General features: G+C 41.7%; 1 protein-coding gene across 1 annotated transcript in view; it reads right to left on the bottom strand.

Moving 5' to 3' along the window:
* The window catches only part of f5 (coagulation factor V), a 98,084-nt gene extending 90,871 nt beyond the window's left edge, over positions 1-7,213 (bottom strand). The window contains exons 1-2 of the mRNA XM_060832787.1: positions 7,111-7,213; positions 1,130-1,339 (exon numbers count right to left, since the gene is read on the bottom strand). Of these exons, the coding sequence (XP_060688770.1) occupies positions 1,130-1,339; positions 7,111-7,213 (313 nt within the window). The remainder of the gene's footprint in view (positions 1-1,129; positions 1,340-7,110) is intronic.
* Between the last annotated feature and the right edge of the window lie 15,683 nt (positions 7,214-22,896).

Raw genomic sequence — 22,896 nt, 5'->3', positions numbered from 1 at the left:
ACTATCCAGCAGGTGGTGGACAAAGGCTGGCGTCAGTGACACCCACATCCCACAAGCACATTAAGATAAAAATTTTGACCATTGATCATTAAACAGACCCTAGAATAGGTTCAAGCAAAGAATTTGTAACAGCAATCCACATCAAACAGCTGTTGCTCTCTACAACATGTTGGCAGAGAAGGTAGATACCATGAGATGTCAGTAGTGGCAATCAGAGTAATACCACATGCACAAAAATAGGAGGGATAATGCATGCTTTATTGTCTCTCCTGTATCTCTTAAAAATGGTGCATTCCCCCCTACTCCCTCAGCAATCTCAACAATTCCCTTCAGCGTCCTAACACAAGAATACACGAATGATTCTCATTCCAAAAGTATTCATCTTCAAGACTTCCTCCCCCACACACCCCATACAACTAAACCATACCACCATAAAGTATTCATCCAAAAGTCCTGTAAGTAGATGGTTTAATAATACATTTAAGACAACATTCTTGTGCCCTGTTTCCAGTCGCCCCAATCCATAGCCATACCAACTTGTAGTCTCTTTCACTACTATCATCTCATGCCAAGTGTGCTTTCACACTATCTCCCCCCAATAAAAACCTTCCCTTCATTTGGTTTCAGTACCTTGTTCAGCTTTTCTCTTCCCTAACTAGTGATTTCCTTTAATCACCCATTTTCACACACTATAATATTCCTCGATCTTGTCTTTTCCCTTGCCTGATTTAAGATCTTCATAAAACAATAGCTTTACCTTATTGATTGAGTTTTTCATCATTCTTACCACTATCTCCGCCTTTGTTTCTTCATTTTGCCTCTGTGAAGTCCTATGGAATGTTTCTTCCATGTTAAACATACAACCTATTGTTGTTAAAGACTTTCAAACACAAGAGCTAAAGAATTGTTAGACCCTCAAGTGACATCCCCTCTTGGAGTTCCCACAAACTAAGGTTGCTAGTTTCCATTCTACTGGAGAGCAACCTACGTTGGGACTGATGATTAAGCAATCAGACAGCAAGCAAATTAGCACCTATATATTGTCCAGAACATCAAACTACATGGATCCAGAAATACATGTCAAGGGTAAATGGATAAAAGTTTCAGCAAAATACAACAAGAACATTACCAGGTTTACAGATTAGTAGAGCTCCAATCAATCCAGTGTGGAAATCTTTTATTACATCAATATCAGAAGAATAGATGTAGGTAAGGCATTGAGGATCAGATGTTGATGGTCCCATTTCTTCTGTGATATTCCATGTATATGTATGTTCTTGATTTGGTAGAATGGGCTCCTTTCTGTCTTCAAAGTATAATCTGTTATTCTGGAAGAATTCTAAACAAACACAAAAATCAATGTTGTTACTTCTTATTCTGTGGAAAAAGTTAAAAATCACAACACCGGGTTATAGTCCAACGGGTTTATTTGGAAGGACTAGCTTTCGGAGTGCTGCTCCTTCATCAGGTAGCTGTGGAGCAAGATCATAAGACAGAATTTATAGCAAAAGGTCACAGTGTCACACATGCAACTGATGTGATACAGTGAACAAAACTAGATTGCTGTTAAGACTTCCATCTTTTAGAATGGGTTACAGGTTTCAGTTCATTAATATGTAAATTCCAGAAATTCTTTCAAAACATACTCTCAGGATAACTTAAGATTTTATAAAAAACAAGGTGACATCTCAGCTCAGACAATGTATTAAATGTATGAGGTTAGAGATTAGGTGTCTATATCCCAATCTTGAGCCGGACTGGTTCTATTTCCAAAGAAGGAATTTATAAAATGTTACATGGATTGATTGCCAGCAGATTGTGTGTATTTTGAACAAAATAGAATATATCAGCAATTACCCCCACATCATATTATGTAGAAAGCATCATGACAGAATTTGATAGCATTTTGAAAGATATGTCAAAATCACTATGAATTTAACTTACAAATATTGAAAGTTTTTTGAGGTCTGGATTATAATTAAGAATGATATTTTAGGCATTATAAAGCAGAGCGAATTAGTTGTGATAGCCCAACTTTTTAAGTTTGGTTCTCAGCCACATAATGTAAGCAGGCGTTAACTCGAAGCTAATTAGAATTCATGAATAATCCAACTGCTGTCTTTAAAATTAACAACTGTTCATATTACTTTTAATCTGTGGTCTATTTCCAGCAAATTGCATAAAACAACATACTTATATGTCTGCAACATAATAAAATGCCACAAGGTACTTTATGGGAGTACCATGAAAATAAACATGTTACTTGGTCACATAAAGAAACATTGGCCTAGATTGGGATCCAATATATCGGTCCGGCCAGTATCAGACAGGCTTGATGTTGAGGGTGGGTGAGTAATTTGCATGTAAGGTGTGTAAGGAATAGGATAGACGGTACTGGAGGGGTTTGTGAGGTAAAGAAGGAGGCAGTAGGGTGACTAGAGGCGAGAGGACCTAGGTTGGTTTGACTGATTGAGCTTGTACAAAGACTCCTGTAGCTGTGTGAGTGTGAATCAATAGCACATCAATTCAGAGCTGTGATCATTTACTCTACAGCATTTGGAACTGTCAATGTTTTGGACTGTAGTTCTAGATCTGGCTACACTAGAGTTCCTGTAGCTTCATTCTATACAGTCAATATCTAACTTTCTACTCACCTCATTCTCGCAATCACCACCATGCCCAGTGTGACAGGGTAGGTGAGGAGCAGTTAAATTAAATATCGGTCATACCTTTACAAAATAGTGAGACAGATATTTAACCAGACTTATTTGCACTTGTCCGGCTCTAGTCATAGGTTTAGAAGGTGCTGTCTAAGGATCCCTGGTGAATTTCTGCAGCGCATTTTGTAGATGGTACATACTGCTACTACTGATGTCACTGGTGGACAGAGTGAATGTTTGTGGAGGCAATACCCATGTGATGATCAGGATGGTGTCAGAAGGTGAATTATTCACTGCAGGATTCTTAGCCTCTGACTTGCTCCTGTAACTGCAGTATTTTTTATAAATATTTTTATTGAAACAAAAGGATTTTAGGTTTTTTTACAAAATTACAAAACTAGTACAAAATAGTATGACAACTTTATAATATAACAACAACAATATAAAAATAAACCAGACAATAAGCACGGTGGCATAATGGTTAGCACTGTTGCCTCACAGTGCCAGAGACCTGGGTTCAATTCCCACCTCAGGCAACTGTCTGTGTGGAGTTTGAAAATTCCCCCCCTGTCTGCGTGGTTACCCCAGGTGCTCCGGTTTCCTCCCACAGTCCAAAAATGTGCAGGTTAGGTGAATTGGCCATGCTAAATTGCCTGTATTAGGTGAAGGGGTAAATGTGGAGGAATGGGTCTGGGTGGTTGCGCTTCAGCGGGTCGGTGTGGACCTATTGGGCCAAAGGACCTGTTTCCACACAGTAAACAATCTAATCTAATCTAAAACAAACTACTACTCTACTCCACAGACTACCAAAACATAGAAAAGAACTATAAAAACTACAGTTCAATAAATAACCAAAGAGAAAGAAGCAAAATAAATAAACAGACAAAATAAAATTATACGAGTTATAACAAGGTAGCTTAAGTTACATTCAATTAAGTTACTACACTCAGCGCAATCTCATCATAGCTCCCTAACACTGGGAGCAGTAGTGAGTAGACCTGTATTTGTACAGGATTCTTCCTCTCAGGGGCCCCCAACCAACAGACACAGTCCTCATGGCCAAACAAAGACCCTGGATAGTATAGCTGATATGGCTACATTGTTATAATTTAAAAAGGGCCGCTATGTTCGATAGAAAAATTCCGTTTTCTGGTGCACAATCCTCATAAGGAAGTCCAGAGGGATGTGTTTCATGACTATCCTATGCCATCCAGAGTCCTGGGGGATTTTCCGACACCAAGTTCATTAAAATGTTCTTCCTAGTCAGAAAGAAAGGATATTAAACAATTTCTTCCCATGCACATCCAGGGAAGGAAGAGACAAAAGAAGGGACATTGGGTCCAATCCAACCTCAGTTCCCAAAACCTTTGCCAAAGCACTTGCTACGTCATCCCAACTCTTGCGAATCTTGTGGCATGACCACAAGCAATGAGTAAGAATACTAACCTCCACTTTGCACTTGGGACACATTGGGGACACTCCACACTTCGCAAGCCATTCTGGTGCCAAGTGGGTCCTATAGAGTACCTTCAGCTGAATAGCCTGAGTCCTGTTACAAATCAAGATCTTCCTAATATTTTCCCAAATGTCTTCCCACATCTCTAAAGAGATTTCCACCCCTAATTCTTGAATCCAGGTTTTATATAGCCTCTCCGTGCCACGTTACTACTTAGCACATGATAAAGAGAGCTAACCGAGGGGAGCCTGCTGACTGGAGCATTCTCCTCTCCTTGTCCGATTTGTAAAGATTGACCATCAATGTGGTCTTTTTTTGTATGAAGTCTCTAACTTAGAAGTAATGGAAGAAATCCTTCCTAGGTAGCTCGAACTTCCGACACAGCTGTTCGAAGGACACCATGACCTCCTCATCAAATAGATCTCCCAAACAGGAGATTCCTCTAGACTTCCAAAGCTTAAAGCCAGAGTCCATCAAACCTGGCTGAAATCCCAGCATTCTTACTATAGGAGCAAAAGGGGAAGTTTTTTTGTAAATTGCCCTTGCCCTGCTGCATCATTCTCCATGTTTTAACTGCATTTAGGACAATCCGGTTTTTACAGTGATCCATAACAGTTGTCATCTTGTCCATAAACAACAAGTTAATGAGGGGGCATTTTGTCTGGGAGGCCTCAATGTCTAACCAAATTGATCGCAGATCCCGACAGACCCATTCAGCCACATAGGATAAGAAGGAACGCAGTTGGTACTTCCTAACGCCCGGAAAATCTAGATCTAACCCCTCCCCCACTTTCTTGCGAAAGCTGCAATTTATCCAGCTTAATAAGAGGCTGTTGTTGATAGACAATAGACAATAGACAATAGGTGCAGGAATAGGCCATTCTGCCCTTCGAGCCTGCACCACCATTCAATATGATCATGGCTGATCATCCTTAATCAGTATCCTGTTCCTGCCTTATCTCCATAACCCTTGATTCCACTATCCTTGAGAGCTCTATCCAACTCTTTCTTAAATGAATCCAGAGACGGGGCCTCCACTGCCCTCTGGGGCAGCACATTCCACACAGCCACCACTCTCTGGGTGAAGAAGTTTCTACCCGTATTTTTAAGCTGTGTCCTCTGGTTTGGCACTCACCCATCAGCGGAAACATGTTTCCTGCCTCCAGAGTGTCCAATCCTTTCATAATCTTATATGTCTCAATCAGATCCCATCTCAGTCTTCTAAACTCAAGGGTATACAAGCCCAGTCGCTCCAGTCTTTCAGCATAAGGTAGTCCCGCCATTCCAGGAATGATGCCAAATAAAAGATCCAAGCCAGCTATAAAGTCTGCGTGGTGTTTGCCTTGGCAGCGTCAAGGGGAACATTCTCATGGGATATAATAAACAAGGAAGAACATTCATCTTAACCAAAGCTGTTCTACCCAACCAAGATATGGGAAGGTCTTCCCAGTGCCGAAGGTCCTGCCTAATTTTCTCCAGCAGCTGCATGCAATTGGTTTTATATAATTGATAACTGGGGTAATGAAAAAACAGAAAACCTCCCTGTGACCACCGAAAGGAGAAATAGGTTCCATTCTCAAAGTTGGACATATTGGTAAGACCCCCCTCAGGCATGGCCCCTGATTTCATAAAATTAATTTTATACCCTGAAAACAAACCAAATAGATTAATCACTTGTATTAAGTGGGACACAGATGTCATTGGATTGGTTAAAAAGAGAAGGACATCAGCTGCATGAAGAGTAATTTTATTCCTGCCTGACCCTATCTCTGGGGCCGTTATATTGGGATCCATATTTGGACCATATTTAATACTCTTCTAATATTGTTGGTAGACCTACGACCCTTAGTAAAACCTGTCTGGTCCTCCTTTACAATAAAAGGCAATACCTTCTCCAGCCTTAATGTCAGCATTTTCAACAGGATTTTAAAATCCATGTTCAGTACCAAGTGCAATCTTCTGGGGTTCTCCTTTTCTTAAGGAGAAGAGAGGTATTTGTTTCTCTCAAAGAAGCTGGGAGGAATGAGTAATTATATATATCCAAGAGTGGCCCGGCCAGCTTGTTTACAAACACCTTATAAAACTCACTTTGAAATCCATCTGCCGCGGGCGCTTTACCTCTCTGGAGCAGCCTTACCACCTCCTGCACTTCCTGAATTGTCAGAGGACAGGGCACTCAAAAAGGACATCTGCTCTGTGGTTACACCCGAAAGGTCCAAGATTTAAAAAAGGCCTCGACCTTCTTTATTCTATCCTCGCAGCCTTCCGACTGATACAGCTCAAAATAACTTCTAAATGCTTCATTAATTTTTTTGGCATTGCAAGTCAGAGTACCTGCACTCTGTCTAATGGATGTAATAGATTGGGGAGCATTCTTCTTTCTGGTCAAGAACGCTAAATATCTACACGGCTTATCACCGTACTCAAATAATCTCTTTTTCATAAAAGAGATTTGTCTCTTTGCTGTTTGGGTAAGTGCAGTATTCAAAGTGGCCCTAAGGGCTGTAATCTGCTGTATTGCGTTGTAGACGGCCTATCAAAGTATGCTAGCTCAGCTGCCTTCAGTCAAGCCTCGAGCAGGCGTTGCTGTTCTCCTCTCTTTCATTTCTGGGTCACAGAGTAAGAAATAATCAGACCCCGCGTGTAGGCCTTGGCAGTCTTCCACATCACCGATGAGTTGCTGGCTGTACCTGAATTGATAGCCCAAAAACTTTTAAACCCCTGCAAAAAATATTCTATAATCCTACTACCTTTCAGGAGGAAAGGGTCTATAAGCTGATGTCGGGAATCCGCCTCACCACCTCTGGCCTTAACCTCCATGTACAGTGCCGCATGATCAGAAATGGCTATATTCCCCACAAAAATGCTGCCCGAGACTCTGAATCTCCAGGTCATGCTTCTGCAGCATGACCGACATCGATTCCCACCTGGCCCAGGTCTCCTCCATCAATGCATCAATCTTCTCTCAGAGTTTTATAAACGCTGAGATCAAACTCTGCTCTGCAGGTAAGTCCTCCAGGGTGGCTACGGAGGCCAGCACCACGGCCACGGATGCACCCGTTGCTGCAGGGCAGTCCCTGCCTGATGCGAGCTCCATGGTCCTTGCCCCTTCATCATTTCTAAACTGCACCAAACTGTTCAGAACTGGTGCAAAATAGGCCTAAGAGTCAGGAAAAAAAACTGTTTTTAACAAATTTAACAGTGAAGGGAGGGTGAGTGCCACACTTTGTCTGGGTTCTGGGGTAGAGCTCAGCAAAATCAGACCTACTGGATTGCCGCCATCTTGAATTCCCTGCAGTATTTTTGTGGCTGGTCTACGTCAGTTTCTGCTGAAGGGCTTATGCTCGAAACGTCGAATTCTCTATTCCTGAGATGCTGCCTGACCTGCTGTGCTTTGACCAGCAACACATTTGCAGCTATGATCTCCAGCATCTGCAGACCTCATTTTTTACCTCAGTTTCTGGTCAGTGGTGATCCCAGGATCTTGATAGTGGGGATGTCTGAAATGGTAACATTGCCAATTATCTTCCTCTGTATCAGCTCCAACCAGTGAACCCAATTTGCATTGACTTTAGTTTCCCCAGAACACCTTCATGCCATATTTGGTCAAATGTGACCCCGAAATTAAGAACAGTCATTCTTATCTCACCTCTGGCATTTAGCTTTTTGTCCATGTGGCTATAGTGAGGCCTGGAGCTGATTGGACCCAAAGGACCCCAAAATGGATGCCAGTGAACAGGTTGTTACTGAGCAAGTGCTGCTTGATAACGTTGTTGTTGGCACATTACTGATCATTTTGCTGATGATTGAGATTAAACTGATCAGACAACAATTAGCTAGGTTAGATTTGTCCTGTTTTTTGTGAACAGGACATTCCTGGATAATTTATCACATTGCCGGGTAGATGTCATTGTTGTAGCTGTATTGGAGAGATTTCGGTGCAAAATGTTCTGGAGCACACGTCTTCAATATTATTGTAGGAATGTTGTCAGTGCCCGTAGCCTTTGTAGTATTCAGTGTCTCCAATTAGTCCTTGATATCATGTGGAGTGAATCGAATTTGCTGAAGACTGGCATCTGTGATGGGGGACTACTGGAGGAGGTTGTGATGAATTAATGAGTAGACACTTCTGACTGAAGATTGTCGCAAATACTAGCCCCAACTTTTGCACCATTATGCTGATCTCCCAAATCTTTGTGAATTAGGAAAAAGGGAACCCAATGAACTGTGGATGATTGAAATCAGATACAAAAACAGAAATTGCTGGAAAAAATACTCAGCAGGTCTGGCAGCATCATAGATTCATAATCATACAGCATGGAAACAGAACCTTTGGTCCAACCAGTCCATGCTGACTATAATCTAAAATTAAGCTATTCCCGCCTGCCTGTTCCTGGCCCATATCCCTTCCAACCTTTCCTGTTCAAGTACTTCCTCAAATGTCTTTTAAATATTGTACCCACATCCATCACTTCCCCTCGAAGTTCCCCACACAAACAATCCTCTATGTAAAAGATTTGCTTCCATATCTTTTTTCAGAGCTCTCTCCACTCATTTTAAAAATGTTCCCCCAGCCTTGAAATCCCCTATCCTGGGGAGAAAGACAACTACCTTTAGTTCTATACATCCCACTCATTATTTTATAAACTTCTATAAGGTTGCCTCTCAACCTCCGACATTCCAGTGAAAAAAATTCCCAGCTTATCCAGCCTTTTTTGGAACCTTCCATACCCAATAACATCCTGGTAAATTTCTTCACAAATATTCCAATCTCAATGGAGAGAAAGCCGAATTAAAGTTTTGGATCCAGTTTCAGGTCAGGTTCTGAAGGGTCCCTGGACCTGAAACATTAACTCTGCTTTCTCTCCATTGAGAATTAGGATATTTGTGAAGGTGTCTCCCCCAGTCAGATGTGTTGGAATTGTGCAGCTTAGGTCTGATCTCTTGTTCATAGAGTTATTTCTATCACTTGCTGCTCATATCACACCAAGTGTGGTGGTGATTGTCAGGATGAAGCAAGTGGAAAGTTAAACATTAACGATGGTGTAGAACCCCATACATCAGGCATGAAGCTACAGGTACCCTGGCTGCAGCCAGATCTAGAACTACGGTCCACAACATGGGCAGGCCTGAATGCTGTTGAGAAAACAATCACAGCTCTGAATTAACATGCTATCAGTTCGCACTCGCACAGGTACAGCAGCCTTTGTACAAGATCAATCAATCAGTTTACTGAGCACTTCTCTTAAACCTTTTTTGTGCTTGCTTTGAAGTGAAAATGACTGTTCATTATCTGCAGTGTTTGGTAGGCTGCCAGTGGATATGTGGGAACTGGAAAGACCCATTTGCACCCAGAGGGTTGCTGCAAATTGGACAGGCTGCTGGAGAAATCTTCAAAATGTCCCTGCAGCGCTTCCTTTGATCACCATGACATCAGACCTCAGATTCAAACTCCTACACAGGAGAGATACTTTGGTAAGAAAGTGTCAGGCATGCTGCTTACATCACCAGACCAAATTGGTTTGTTTTATTTCAATATGATGTGAATGCTGAGGTGAGGAACTCCGGTGAGCTCCTCAGTGTCTGGTATTTTGTCCTGCCATCTGATCTTCAGGAGCTTCCAAAGACAGCTCAAGTGAAAGTGGTTGAGCATCTTGGCACAACATTGGTACCCCTAGTCCAAGTCTCAAATACATAATGCAGAGTAGGCAAGACTATTGCTCTCTAGATCTTCAGTTTATAACTAGATTCATTCCTCTTCATTTCAGACTGATGTTCAAAGTTTCCTGATGAAGGGCTTATGCCTAAAACATCGATTCTCTTGCTGCTCAGATGCTGCCTGACTGGCTGTGCTTTCTCAGCACCTCACTCTCGACTCTGACCTCCAGCATCTGCAGTCCTCATTTTCTCCTAGTTGATTATAACCTTATTGTGAAGCGTCTTACAAGGATGTCTACCTTGAAGAAGTTCTCTTCCTCTCTCTACGAGGATCTCAGTGAGACTCTCTCTCACTGCACTCTCCAGGTCATCTCCTCTGCCCTGAAGCTCTTTAGCCACATCCTGAAGCAGACTCGCTACCACAGCCACATCTCCTTCCTCAGTGCCTGCCTACAGAACTGATTCCTAATGAACAGCTTATGCCCAAAACATCGATTCTCCGGCCCCTCAGATGCTGTGAGACCTGTTTTCCAGCACCACACTCTCGAGTGATGTTCAAAGTTTGTAAACCAGGTCACCACTAGCCAGTTTACCATAGAAACTCAGTTTATACAATTTGGCAGTGGTGTTGAATCTTCAGAGTGGGCTGTCAGATTTTTTAGATTCCCCTGATGCTCTAAGTAAACCTATTATTTGTATACAATATTTGCTCAATTATATTTTAAACAAAATTCACACAGAAGATCTATGAGTAAATGTCATAAAGGTTAACAAAAATCTTCCAATTAACAATTAACAGGTTGGCAAATGTATCGATGTTTCCTGACATAACCCCGGTCTGACACAAAAAATTCTGTTAAATATTAAACAGGTTATCTATACTTAAATAACTTACTCTAATGAGCTGCAAAAACAGATTAAACAACTATAATGCATAGAGTCACAATCTGCAATGAAAGCCTAATGTTTACCAGGTACCTACATGACAATTTTAAACATCAGTAGATCTGTTTCTAACAATATTTATGTTAAAATCAACTTAACTGTCAAACCTAGTCTATGTACTTGTATCTCTGCACTGGGTTTTAAGTATTGGAATTTGGTGTGTCAACTCATGTCTTTTTTTTATTCTTTCATGGGATGTGGGTATCACTGTTTAGATCAGAATGGTGTTGTAAAAGTACAGCTGGTCAGGCAGCATCCGAGGAGCAGGAAAATCATGGAGGGACAATCTGGTCAGGTCCATGCCCCACAACAACCCACCCTCCCGTCTTGGCACCCTCCCCTACCATTGCAGAAATTGCAAAACTTGCATCCACACCTCCTCCCTCACCACTATCCAAGGCCCCAAAGGAGCCTTCCACATCCATCAAAGTTTTATCTGCACATCCTCCAATATCATTTATTGTATCCGTTGCTCCCGATGCGGTCTCCTCTACACTGGGGAGACTGGACGTCTCCTAGCAGAGCGCTTTAGGGAACATCTCCAGGACACCCGCACCAATCAACCCCACCGCCCCGTGGCCCAACATTTCAACTCCCCCTCCCGCTCTGCCGAGGACATGCAGGTCCTGGGCCTCCTCCACCGCCGCTCCCTCACCACCTGATGCCTGGAGGAAGAACACTTCATCTTCCGCCTCGGAACACTTCAACCCCAGGGCGTCAATGTGGACTTCAATAGTTTCCTCATTTCCCCTTCCCCCACACCTTACTCCAGTTCCAAACTTCCAGCTCAGCACTGTCCCCATGACCTGTCCTACTTGCCTATCTCCCTTCTCACCTATCCACTCCACCTTCCCCTCTGACCTATCACCTCCATCCCCACCCCCATTCACCTATTGTACTCTTTGCTACCTTCTCCCCAGCCCAACCCCCCCCCCCCCACCCCCCAATTCTCTCTCCATCTGGAGGCTTCCTGCCTCTATTCCTGATGAAGGGCTTTTGCCCAAAACATCAATTTTCCTGCTCCTCGGATGCTGCCTGACCTGCTGTGCTTTTCCAGCACCACTCTGACCTAAACTCTGGTTTCCAGTATCTGCAGTCCTCACTTTTGCCTTGTGGCTATTACTGACCAGGCCAACATTTATTGGCTCTCTCTAATTTCCCTCTAGTAATGAATAATTGTAGTCCATCTGGTGGAAGTACTGTTAGGAAGGAAGCTCCAAGGTTTTGACACAAAGACACTAAAGGAACAATGATATTGTGTGTAGCTTGGAGAGGAACTTGCAGGTGGTGATGGTCCTATGTTTCTATTGACTTTGCTGTTTTAGATGGTCAATGGTAATTTAAATTTGGACATTGTGTTAATGACAAGTTGAAAAAGGCTACCTCCAGCATTAAAGCTTCATAGTATAATGACAATTACTGCAATTAAAGTTTGAAAAGATCCAATTTGATTCTCTGATCGAAGCAGGAGCCAACTTTCATATCAATGTTTGGGAAAAAAAAACATACAGGTTGCTCTGCTATAACGCGTGGTTCATCAGCATGAATTGGTTATAACGAGATTAATGAATAGTAATTTTCTATTAGCAATCTTCTACAGCACCATTTTCTATAGTGGTTTTTCATAGTGTGAGGCTGCAGAGGAACACTAATGTTGTGTTATGGGAGAATGACCTGTAGCACTGATGTGTTAAAAATCTAATCAATATCAAAAGCTAAAATGCTTCAAATAAACTAAATCAATTTTGTTTTTATACATAGATAGGTTAACTCCAGGAAAGGTAAGAGAGATAGGCAATTAGTGCAGGAGTCTTCTGTGGCTATCCCCATCTCAAACAAGTATGCTGTTTTGGAAAATGTAGTGGGTGATTGATTCACAGGGGAACGTAGCACGGACTGCCAAGTTTCTGGTATTGAGACTGGCTGTAATGCAATGAGAGGTATGTCTGGTTCCAGCAGATCAATTGTGTTTGGGGATTCTCTAGTCCGAGGTACAGACAGAAGTTTCTGTGGCCAGCAGCAAAAAATCAGAGTGGTGTGCGGCTTCCCTGGTGCCAGGATCAAGGATGTCTCAGAGAAGGTGCAGAATGTCCTCACGGGGGAGAGGGGCCAGCAGGAGGTCATTGTCCACATTGAAACCAGCAACATAGGAAGGGAAAAGGTTTAGATTCTGAAGAGATTACAGGGAGTTAGGCAGGAATTTAAAAAGGATGTCCTTGAGAATAATAAGATCTGGATTACTCTCGATGCTACGAGCAAGTGAGGGCAGGAATAGGAGGATAGAACAGATGAATGCATGACTGAGGAGCTGGTGTATAGGAGAAGGATTCACATTTTTGGATCATTGGAATCTCTTTTGGGGTAGAAGTGACCTGTACAAGAAGGACGGATTGCACCTAAATTGGAAGGGGACTAATATACTGGCAGGGAAATTTGCTTGAGTTGATCAGGAGGATTTAAACTAGTAAGGTGGAGGGATAGTGAGGAAAGAGATCAATCTGAGACTAGTACAGTTGAGAACAGAAGAGAGTCAAACAGTCAGGGTAGGCAGGGACAAGGTTGGACTAATAAATTAAACTAGGAGAAAGTGAGGACTACAGATGCTGGAGATCAGAGCTGAAAAATGTGTTGCTGGAAAAGCTCAGCAGGTCAGGCAGCATCCAAAGAGCAGGAGAATCAATGTTTCGGGCATAAGCCCTTCTTCAGGAAGATTCCTGAAGAAGGGCTTATGCCAGAAACATCGATTCTCCTGCTCCTTGGATGCTGCCTGACCTGCTGTGCTTTTCCAGTAATAAATTAAACTTCATTTATTTCAATGCAAAGGGCCTAACAGGGAAGGCAGATGAACTCAGGGCATGGTTAGGAACATGGGACTGGAATATCATAGCAATTACAGATACATGGCTCAGGACGGAGAGGACTAGCAGCTTAATGTTTCAGGATACAAATGCTACAGGAAGGATAGAAAGGGAGGCAAGAGAGGAGGGGGAGCCCCGTTTTTGCTAAGGGATAGCATTACAGCTGTGCTGAGGGAGGATATTCCCGGAAATACATCCAGGGAAGTTATTTGGGTGGAACTGAGAAGTAAGAAAGGGATGATCACCTTATTAGGATTGTATTACAGACCCCCTAATAGTCAGAGGGAAGTTGAGAAACAAACTTGTAAGGAGATCTCAGTTATCTGTAAGAATAATAGGGTGGTTATGGTAGGGGATTTTAACTTTCCAAACATCAACTGGGACTGTCATAGTGTTAAAGGATTAGATGGAGAGGAATTTGTTAAGTGTGTACAAGACAATTTTCTGATTCAGTATGTGGATGTACCTACTAGAGAAGGTGCAAAACTTGACCTACTCTTGGGAAATAAGGCAGGGCAGGAGACTGAGGTGTCAGTGAGGGAGCACTTTAGGGCCAGCGACCATAATTCTATTAGATTTAAAATAAGGATGGAAAAAGATAGACCAGGTCTAAAAGTTGAAGCTCTAAATTGGAAAAGGCCAATTTTGATGGTCTTAGGCAAGAACTTTCAAACGTTGATTGAGGGCAGATGTTCGCAGGTAAATGGACGTCTGGAAAATGGGAAGCCTTCAGAAATGAGATAATGAGAATCCAGAGAAAGTAGATTCCTGTCAGGGTGAAAGGAAAGGCTGATAGGTATAGGGAATGCTGGATGACTAAAGAAATTGAGGGTTTGGTTAAGAAAAAGAAGGAAGCATATGTAAGGTATAGACAGAATAGATCGAGTGAATCCTTAGAAGAGTATAAAGAAAGTAGGAGTATACTTAAGAGGGAAATCAGGAGGGCAAAAAGGGGACATGAGATAGCTTTGGCAAATAGAATTGAGGAGAATCCAAAGTGTTTTTACAAATACATTAAGGACCAAATGGTAAATAGGGAGAGAATAGGGCCCCTCAAAGATCAGCAAGGTGGCCTTTGTGTGGAGCTGCAGAAAATGGGGGAGATATTAAACGAGTATTTTGCATCAGTATTTACTATGGAAAAGGACATGGAAAATATAGAATGTAGGGAAATAGATGGTGACACCTTACAAAATGTCCATATTACAGATAAGAAAGTGCTGGATGTCTTGAAATGCATAAAGGTGGATAAATCTCCAGGACCTGATCAGGTGTACCCTACAACTCTGTGGGAAGCTAGAGAAGTGTTTGCTGGGCTTCTTGCTGAGGTATTTGTATCATCGATAGTCACAGGTGAGGTGGCGGAAGACTGGAGGTTGGCTAATGTGGTGCCACTGTTTAAGAAGGGTGTTAAGGACAAGCAAGGAAACTACAGACAAGCGAGCCTGATGTCGGTGGTGGGAAAGTTGTTGGAGGGAATCCTGAGGGACAGGATGTACATGAATTTGGAAAGGCAAGGACTGATTAGGGATAGTCAACATGGCTGTGTGTGTGGGAAATCATGTCTCACAAACTTGATTGAGTTTTTTGAAGAAGTAACAAAGGGAATTGATGAGGGCAGAGCAGTTGAAGTGATCTATATGGACTTCAATAAGGTGTTCGACAAGGTTACCCATGAGAGACTGGTTAGCAAGGTTAGATCTCACAGAATATAGGGAGAACTAGCCATTTAGATATAGAACTGGCTCAAAGGTAGAAGACAGAGGGTGGTAGTGGAGGGTTGTTTTTCAGACTGGAGGCCTGTGACCGGTGGAGTGCCACAAGGATTGGTGCTGGATCCACTGCTTTTCGTAATTTATATAAATTATTTGGATGTAGCGTAAGAGGTATAGTTAGTAAGTTTGCAGATGACACCAAAATTGGAGGTGTAGTGGACAGTGAAGAAGGTTACCTCAGATTAGAACAGGATCTCAATCAAATGGGCCAATGGGCCGAGAAGTGGCTAATGGAGTTTAAATCAGATAAATATGAGGTATTGCATTTTGGGAAAGCAAATCTTAGCAGGACTTATACACTTAATGGTAAGGTCCTAGGGAGTGTTGCTGAACAAAGAGACCTTGGAGTACAAGTTTATAGCTCCTTGAAAGTGGAGTTGCAGGTAGATAGGATAGTGAAGAAGGCGTTTGGTATGCTTTCCTTTATTGGTCAGAGTATTGAGTACAGGAGTTGGGAGGTCATGTTGCGGCTATACAGGACATTTCCTGTACTTTTGGAATATTGTGTGCAACTCTGGTCTCCTTCCTATTGAAAAGACGTTGTGAAACTTGAAAGGGTTCAGAAAAGATTTACAAGGATGTTGCCAGGGTTGGAGGATTTGAGCTACAGGGAGAGGTTGAATAGGCTGGGGCTTTTTTCCTGGAGCGTTGGAGGCTGAGGGGTGACGTTATAGAGGTTTACAAAATTATGAGGGGCATGGATAGGATAAATAGACAAAGTCTTTTCCCTGGGGTTGGGGAGTCCAGAACTAGAGGGCATAGGTTTACGGTGAGAGGGGAAAGATATAAAAGGGACCTAAGCGGCAACGTTTTCATGCAAAGGGTGGTATGTGTATAGGATGAGCTGCCAGAGGAAGTGGTGGAGGCTGGTACAATTGTAACATTTAAAAGGCATCTGGATGGGTATATTAATAGGAAAGGTTTGGAGGAATATGGGCCGGGTGCTGGCAGATGGGACTAGATTGGGTTTGGATATTTGATCGGCATGGACAGGTTGGACCGAGGGGTCTGTTTCCATGCTGTACATCTCTATGACTCTCTGACTTTCACAATCACCATATTAACACAGAAAGTAGTTAAGTAGATGGTTGGCATTAATTGACATGGTAGATATAAAAGAGGATTGATGTGTGGAAGTAGCTGTAAGACTGAGTAGTTAATAAGCTCTAACCACAAAGAAACATATCTTGGTTTCTGGTTCACTAATGGGTCTGGATCCAGATTTGGTATTGACATTGTAGGACTGTTGCCTAAAAGTAGAGATTGGAAGTTAAGTTCTTTTCAGACAGAAGATTGTAATTGGAATCTTTTGAGAAGAATGGCTGACACCAGGAATAAAGTATTGAAATATGATGTCCTACAGACCTTTTGGAAGCTGGATCTTACAATACTGATAAAATTAAGTGGATCTGTGAACAAGGGTTCTGTCTTGCCCAAGAAAAGACTAGGCATTTGCAACTAGAAACAAGGTCATGTATAGAGTGTTCAAAGACCTAGAGGCTCAGCAATTGTACACAAGGAAGGTTTAGAAATTCAACTGAAATTTACAGACAAAATGTATAAGAAAGGTGAACAATGAAATGTAAATGAAACATGATAGATTTTGATAAATTTAGCAAGCAGAATGGGATATTCTACAAAATAATACGTAATGGAATCTCACAAACTATATGCACCATTGCAAAGATTATATTTGAAAATTCCAACTCAGCATTTGCATTTAAATTGTTGCATTGTATTAACTTGTCAAAGGAGGGGCTTCCAGCATTAACTGGAGTTAGAGTTTCACAAAGTGACATATCTTTCAAACAGATGATATCAGAAGCCTTAAATAAATCCTTGGAAAACAGTGAGTTTTATTGCTTAAGTGAGCATTCAGTAATAACACAAAGAATAGTCGCAGCAAGAGACCCTGCTCAGATGCAGACTAAAACCATCAATACAAAAGCAATGAGGATACTGATACCTCAGACAATTATAACAGATGACAGAATCTGGGAACTGTAACAGTAGAATGAACCCAAAGAATGCCTAAGGTTAATATGATGATTTAGATGCAACTTGAAACATCATTGCGCAATGAATTTGTTCTGAATGAAAGAACAAGGTTTTCAAAATTACCCACAAGAACAAAAGCAGAAGGGATCAGTGTCAATCCATCTACTCACAGGTTAAAAATCCAGTAAAGGATACAGGTGTCAGGGCAATGATAACACTAAAGATATAGGTCAGATCAGAGATAAATACAATGTCTGGAAAAGCGAATGAAAAGACACCATAAGGACACACAATGAGACTCACATTAACAAAGGTATAGAAATAGATTCAAAGGTATGGAATAAGGAGAAAAAACAAAGTATTGGAAAACTTGCTTAGGAATGGAATGTGTGAAAGAAATCACACAATGACAGACAAAGTGTCTCATAAAATCCTAGTAGATCAACAAACTTATAGATTAACATCTGTCCTGGAATGGTTGTGGGCTACAATCCATGTTATTTGTTTTTTGGGAAAACTCCAAAAATTCTTTAATTATCAATCTCGAGGTTAATGAATACTTTTCATCAGTATGCAATTGGAAAAGGGCAAAATTACTGAGCATGCGGAGATACAGGCTACAAGATTAGATGGGATTGAGGTTGACAAAGAGGAGGGTTTAGCAATTTTGGAAGCTCTGGAAATAAATAAGACCCCTGGGCCAGATGGGATTTATCCTCAGATTCTCTGGGAAGCCAGGGAGGAGATTACAGGGCCTTTGGCTTTGATCTTTATGTCATCTCTGTCGACAGGAGTACTGCCAGAAGACTGGAGCATAGCAAATGTTGTTCCTTGTTTAAGAAGGGGAGTCGAGACAATCCTGGTAATTATAGGCCAGTGGGCCTTACTTCGGGTTGTGGGTAAGGTGTTGGGAAAGGTTATATGGGAGAGGATTTATAATCTGCAAGCTAACTGATGTTCATGTATCCAAGTGGCTAGTTTTCTGCCTGTTTGCCCAATGTAGTCTTTGTTACAGTTCTTGAAATATATTTTGTAAATGACATTAATTTTGCTTGTTGTCTACAAAGGATCTTTCAAGTTCATTAGCTGCTGTTTTAGTGTGTTGATGGGTTTGTAGGCTATCATGATGCCAAGAGGTCTGAGTTGTCTGGCAGTTATTTCCAAGATGTCTTTGAGGTAAGGGAGAGTGGCTAGGGTTTTTGGATTTGTTTTGTCTGCTTGCTGGGGTTTGTTGCTGAGAAATCGGCAGACTGTGTTCATTGGGTACCTGTTCTTTTTGAATATAATGTATAGGTGATTTTCTTCTACTCTGCATAGTTTTTCTGTGTTGCAGTGTACGGTGGCTCATTGAAACAATGCTCTAATGCAGCTTCTAATGCAAATCATTTCTCTAAGCATTCTGTGGACATTTTGCTCTGTAATTCTTGGACAAACAGGCAGGAAACAAGCCATCCAGGATACACGAACATCAACTAGCCACAAAAAGACATGACCCACTCTCACTAGTATCCTTACATACAGATGAGGAAGGAAACCACTTCGACTGGGATAACACATCCATCCTAGGACAAGCCAAACAGAGACATACATGAGAATTCCTAGAAGCATGGCATTGCAACCGAAATTCTATCAACAAACACATTGACTTGGATCCCATTTACCACCCACTGAGAAAAAGAACAGGAAATGACATCATCACCAGAAATGACGTCATCAATCCAAGGAAACCTAAACACATAAATAGAAAGTGGGTCATGCCACCAGTGCTTCATCTAGAGGCTCACTGATAACATTACCTAGTATGGCGACGAAACTTCTGAAAATGAACCTTCCAACTCAGCGAGCAAACCTATATCCATATATATATATATCAAGGTCCCATATTAGCCATTCCTTGAATTAGCTCCACATTTAAATCGTGTCCATCCCCTGCAGTTTTCTTCCCTATCCTATGCATCCTAAATCTTGTCTAATGATATCATAATTGCCTTTCCCCCAGTTATACCTCTTTCTCTGTGGTATATATCTATCCATGCACAATGCTATTGTAAATGTAACCAAATTATGGTCACTATCGCCAAGGTGCTCACCAACCTCCAAATCTAACTGGGCTGGGTTCATTCCCCAGTACCAAATCCAAAATGGCATCACCCCTTGTTGGCCTGTCTATATACTGTGTCAGAAAACTCTCCTGCACACATTGAACAAAAACTGACCCATCTTGAACTACTTGAACTATAGTATTGGGGAAGTCCCCCATAATAATTATTCTGTTATTCTTGCTCCTATCGAGAGTCATTTTTGTTATCCTTTCCTCTACATTCCTGGAACAATTCGGAGGCTGATAGAAAACTCCCAATAGGGTGACCTCTCCTTTCCTGTTTCTAATCTCAGCCCAAACTACATCAGTGGGCGAGTCCTCAAACGTTCTCTCAGCTGCTGTAATACTACCCTGATTAACAATGCCACTCTTTCCCCACCCCCCACCTTCTACTATCATCTCTGTTCTTGCAGAAACTTCTAAATCCCAGAATCTGCAACAACCACTCCTGTTCCTCCTCTAGCCAAATGAGGATGGCAGGAAGTGTGGAAAAGCATCAGTTATGGATGTCTACCAAGCTGGTAGGGGGTATCCCTCAAGGTTAATTGATGCTGATTAAGTACTTACAGAATCTGAATAAGTCATAGACAGTGTTGAGGCACCATACACTTTACTTGCACATCTGTTGAATGCCTGAGGATGGGATTGACACTAATAAAGAGCTGATTGAATCTGGGAAATGTGAGGACAACAACTGAAAGTTGGTGCCAGTGTAATATATATGCTAGAAGGGGCTGGAAAATGAACAAAAGCCACCAACAAATATGAAGTTTGGCGAAATATGAACATGAGGGAGGTGGTAAGATCCACCGATTTGCAAAATGAGGTAACGATGTGGAGGATAGAAAATACAGTACAAGTGTACCTGGAAATAAACATAGCACTTGGAAAAGATTGCAAAGTTGCAAACAAAACTCTGATCATAGGAAGGGAAGATCTTGATGTAATAGTCCAGAATGAGATAGGAGGATGACAGAAGATTGTTGTTGAACAAGAACAAGTACTATTAAGCCTGTTAGGAATAGCACAAAAAAAAAATTCTAATGATCAAGACATTTTTGAGGGTGTTATTGAAGGATGCAAAATGAAAAGTATTGGAAAACTAGAATGATTTTGGGGTATGTACTGAGATACCAGATAGGGAACAGCAGCCTCATCATACAAATAGAAAAAGTGCTCCCTGATGGGATATATAGAATATAGAACAATATAGCGTAGAACTGGCCCTTCGGCCCTCGATGTTGCGCCAACCTGTGAACTATTCTCAGCTCATCCATGTGCCATATACAAGGCCAAAGCCTGACAATAATTAAGGCGGACATTTGAAATAACAAATTAATTGGAAAGAATCAATATGATTCTTGTGAAAGGGAAATTTCATTCAACCAATTTATTGGGGTACTTTGAAGGAGTCTGGAGACACACTATACTTGGATACATAGGATTACAGATTGAACAAAAGTCTTAAAAATCAACATGTTTACTTGGAAAACATTACTTGTACCTTGATAAATCAGATCAAGTCCTCACAGAAATATGAATTTGCATATCGGATAGAAACGCATCAGTTAAGTGACTGAACAAGTTAAATTGATTGGATACTCAGACTAAAATCCCAACAGTAAGGAAACAGGCTATTCAACCCAACTGATCCTCACTAACCCTCAGAACAGCATCCCACCCAAACCCCTGCCCTATATTCTCCATGGCTAACCCACCTAAACTGCACATCCTGAACACTAGGGGCAATTTAGCATGGCTAACCCACCTAACTAGACCTAATGCCAGTCATGATGTATTAGATGGAGTACTACTATTGAGGAATTCTTCAGATCAGGTAAGACACTAAAACAAATTCAATTCATAAATTACATGCTCAAGTTTCCAATCTTGGACGACCATGAAGATATGTAGGAGTCCTTTTTACATGTTGATCTTCCTCGTGGCTATTTACTATGGCAGAGTTTATCGTGCTCCAGGTGGGAAATAAAACATGGCATCTATTGGCCTAGGAAGCCAAGAAAATGAAAAGGATTGTAAAAAGTGTCTTACCTGCTGAAACAATGCTCGTACAATGACAGATACAGGGATTTTATAATCCAATATTCTGAAAGAAATTTTATCCAATGAGCAATCTGGGAACTGCATTCCCAGAGAATGTTATGTGGATAACTGTTCTCTTTGAATCAATGACCTTTGAGAAAAGGTGGCACTAGGAAAGGTTTGAGGTTTGACCTTGCCAATATAAAGGAAATATCAGAAAGAAAAGTGATTTCCAAGTAAAATAAGTTTATGCAAGTCATCAGTTGTCAGATTGTTTCACATTAAAAAGGTTCTTGCGCCAAACAATCATTGGAAATCTTCAATTGGGAGGCGGGAGGTTGGCAAACGTGGTGCCACTGTTTAAGAAGAGTGGTAAGGACAAGCCAGGGAACTATAGACCGGTGAGCCTGATGGTGGTGGGCAAGCTGTCGAAGGGAATCCTGAGGGTCAGGATGTACATGTATTGGAAAGGCAAGGACTGATTAGGAATAGTCAACATGGCTTTGTGTGTGGGAAATCATGTCTCACAAACTTGATTGAGATTTTTGAAGAAGTAACAAAGAGGATTGATGAGGGCAGAGTGGTAGATGTGATCCATATGGACTTGAGTAAGGTGTTCGACAAGGTTGCCCATGGGAAACTGATTAGCAAGGTTAGATCTCACGGAATACAGGGAGAACTAGCCATTTGGCTCAAAGGTAGAAGACAGAGGGTGGTGGTGGAGGGTTGTTTTTCAGACTGGAGGCCTGTGACCAGTGGAGTGCCACAAGGATTGTTGCTGGGTCCTCTACTTTTTGTCATTTATATAAATAATTTGGATGCATGCATAAGAGGTACAGTTAGTAAGTTTGCAGATGACACCAAAATTGGAGGTGGAGTGGACAGTGAAGAGGGTTACCTCAGATTACAACAGGATCTGGCTCAGATGAGCCAATGGGCTGAGAAGTGGCAGATGGAGTTTAATTCAGATAAATGCGAGGTGCTGCATTTTGGGAAAGCAAATCTTAGCAGGACTCATACACAATAGTAAGGTCCTAGGGAGCGTTGCTAAACAAAGAGACCTTGGAGTGCAGGTTCATGACTCCTTGAAAGTGGAGTCGCAGGTAGATAGGATAGTGAAGAAGGCATTTGGTATGCTATTTTTTAGCTGGTCAGAGTATTGAGTACAGGAGTTGGTAGGTCATGTTGCAGCTGTACAGGACATTGGTTAGGCCACTGTTGGAATATTGCATGCAGTTCTGGTCTCCTTCCTATTGGAAAGATGTTGTGAAACTTGAAAGGGTTCAGAAAAGTTTAAGAAGGATGTTGCCAGGGTTGGAGGATTTGAGCTATAGGGAGAGGTTGAACAGGCTGGGGCTGTTTTCCCTAGATCATCAGAGGCTGAGAGGTGACCTTATAGAAG

Source organism: Hemiscyllium ocellatum, chromosome 12 (genome assembly GCF_020745735.1).
Source record: "Hemiscyllium ocellatum isolate sHemOce1 chromosome 12, sHemOce1.pat.X.cur, whole genome shotgun sequence".
In the NCBI taxonomy this organism is placed as follows: domain Eukaryota; kingdom Metazoa; phylum Chordata; class Chondrichthyes; order Orectolobiformes; family Hemiscylliidae; genus Hemiscyllium; species Hemiscyllium ocellatum.
This window is presented reverse-complemented; position numbering and strand designations above follow the sequence as displayed.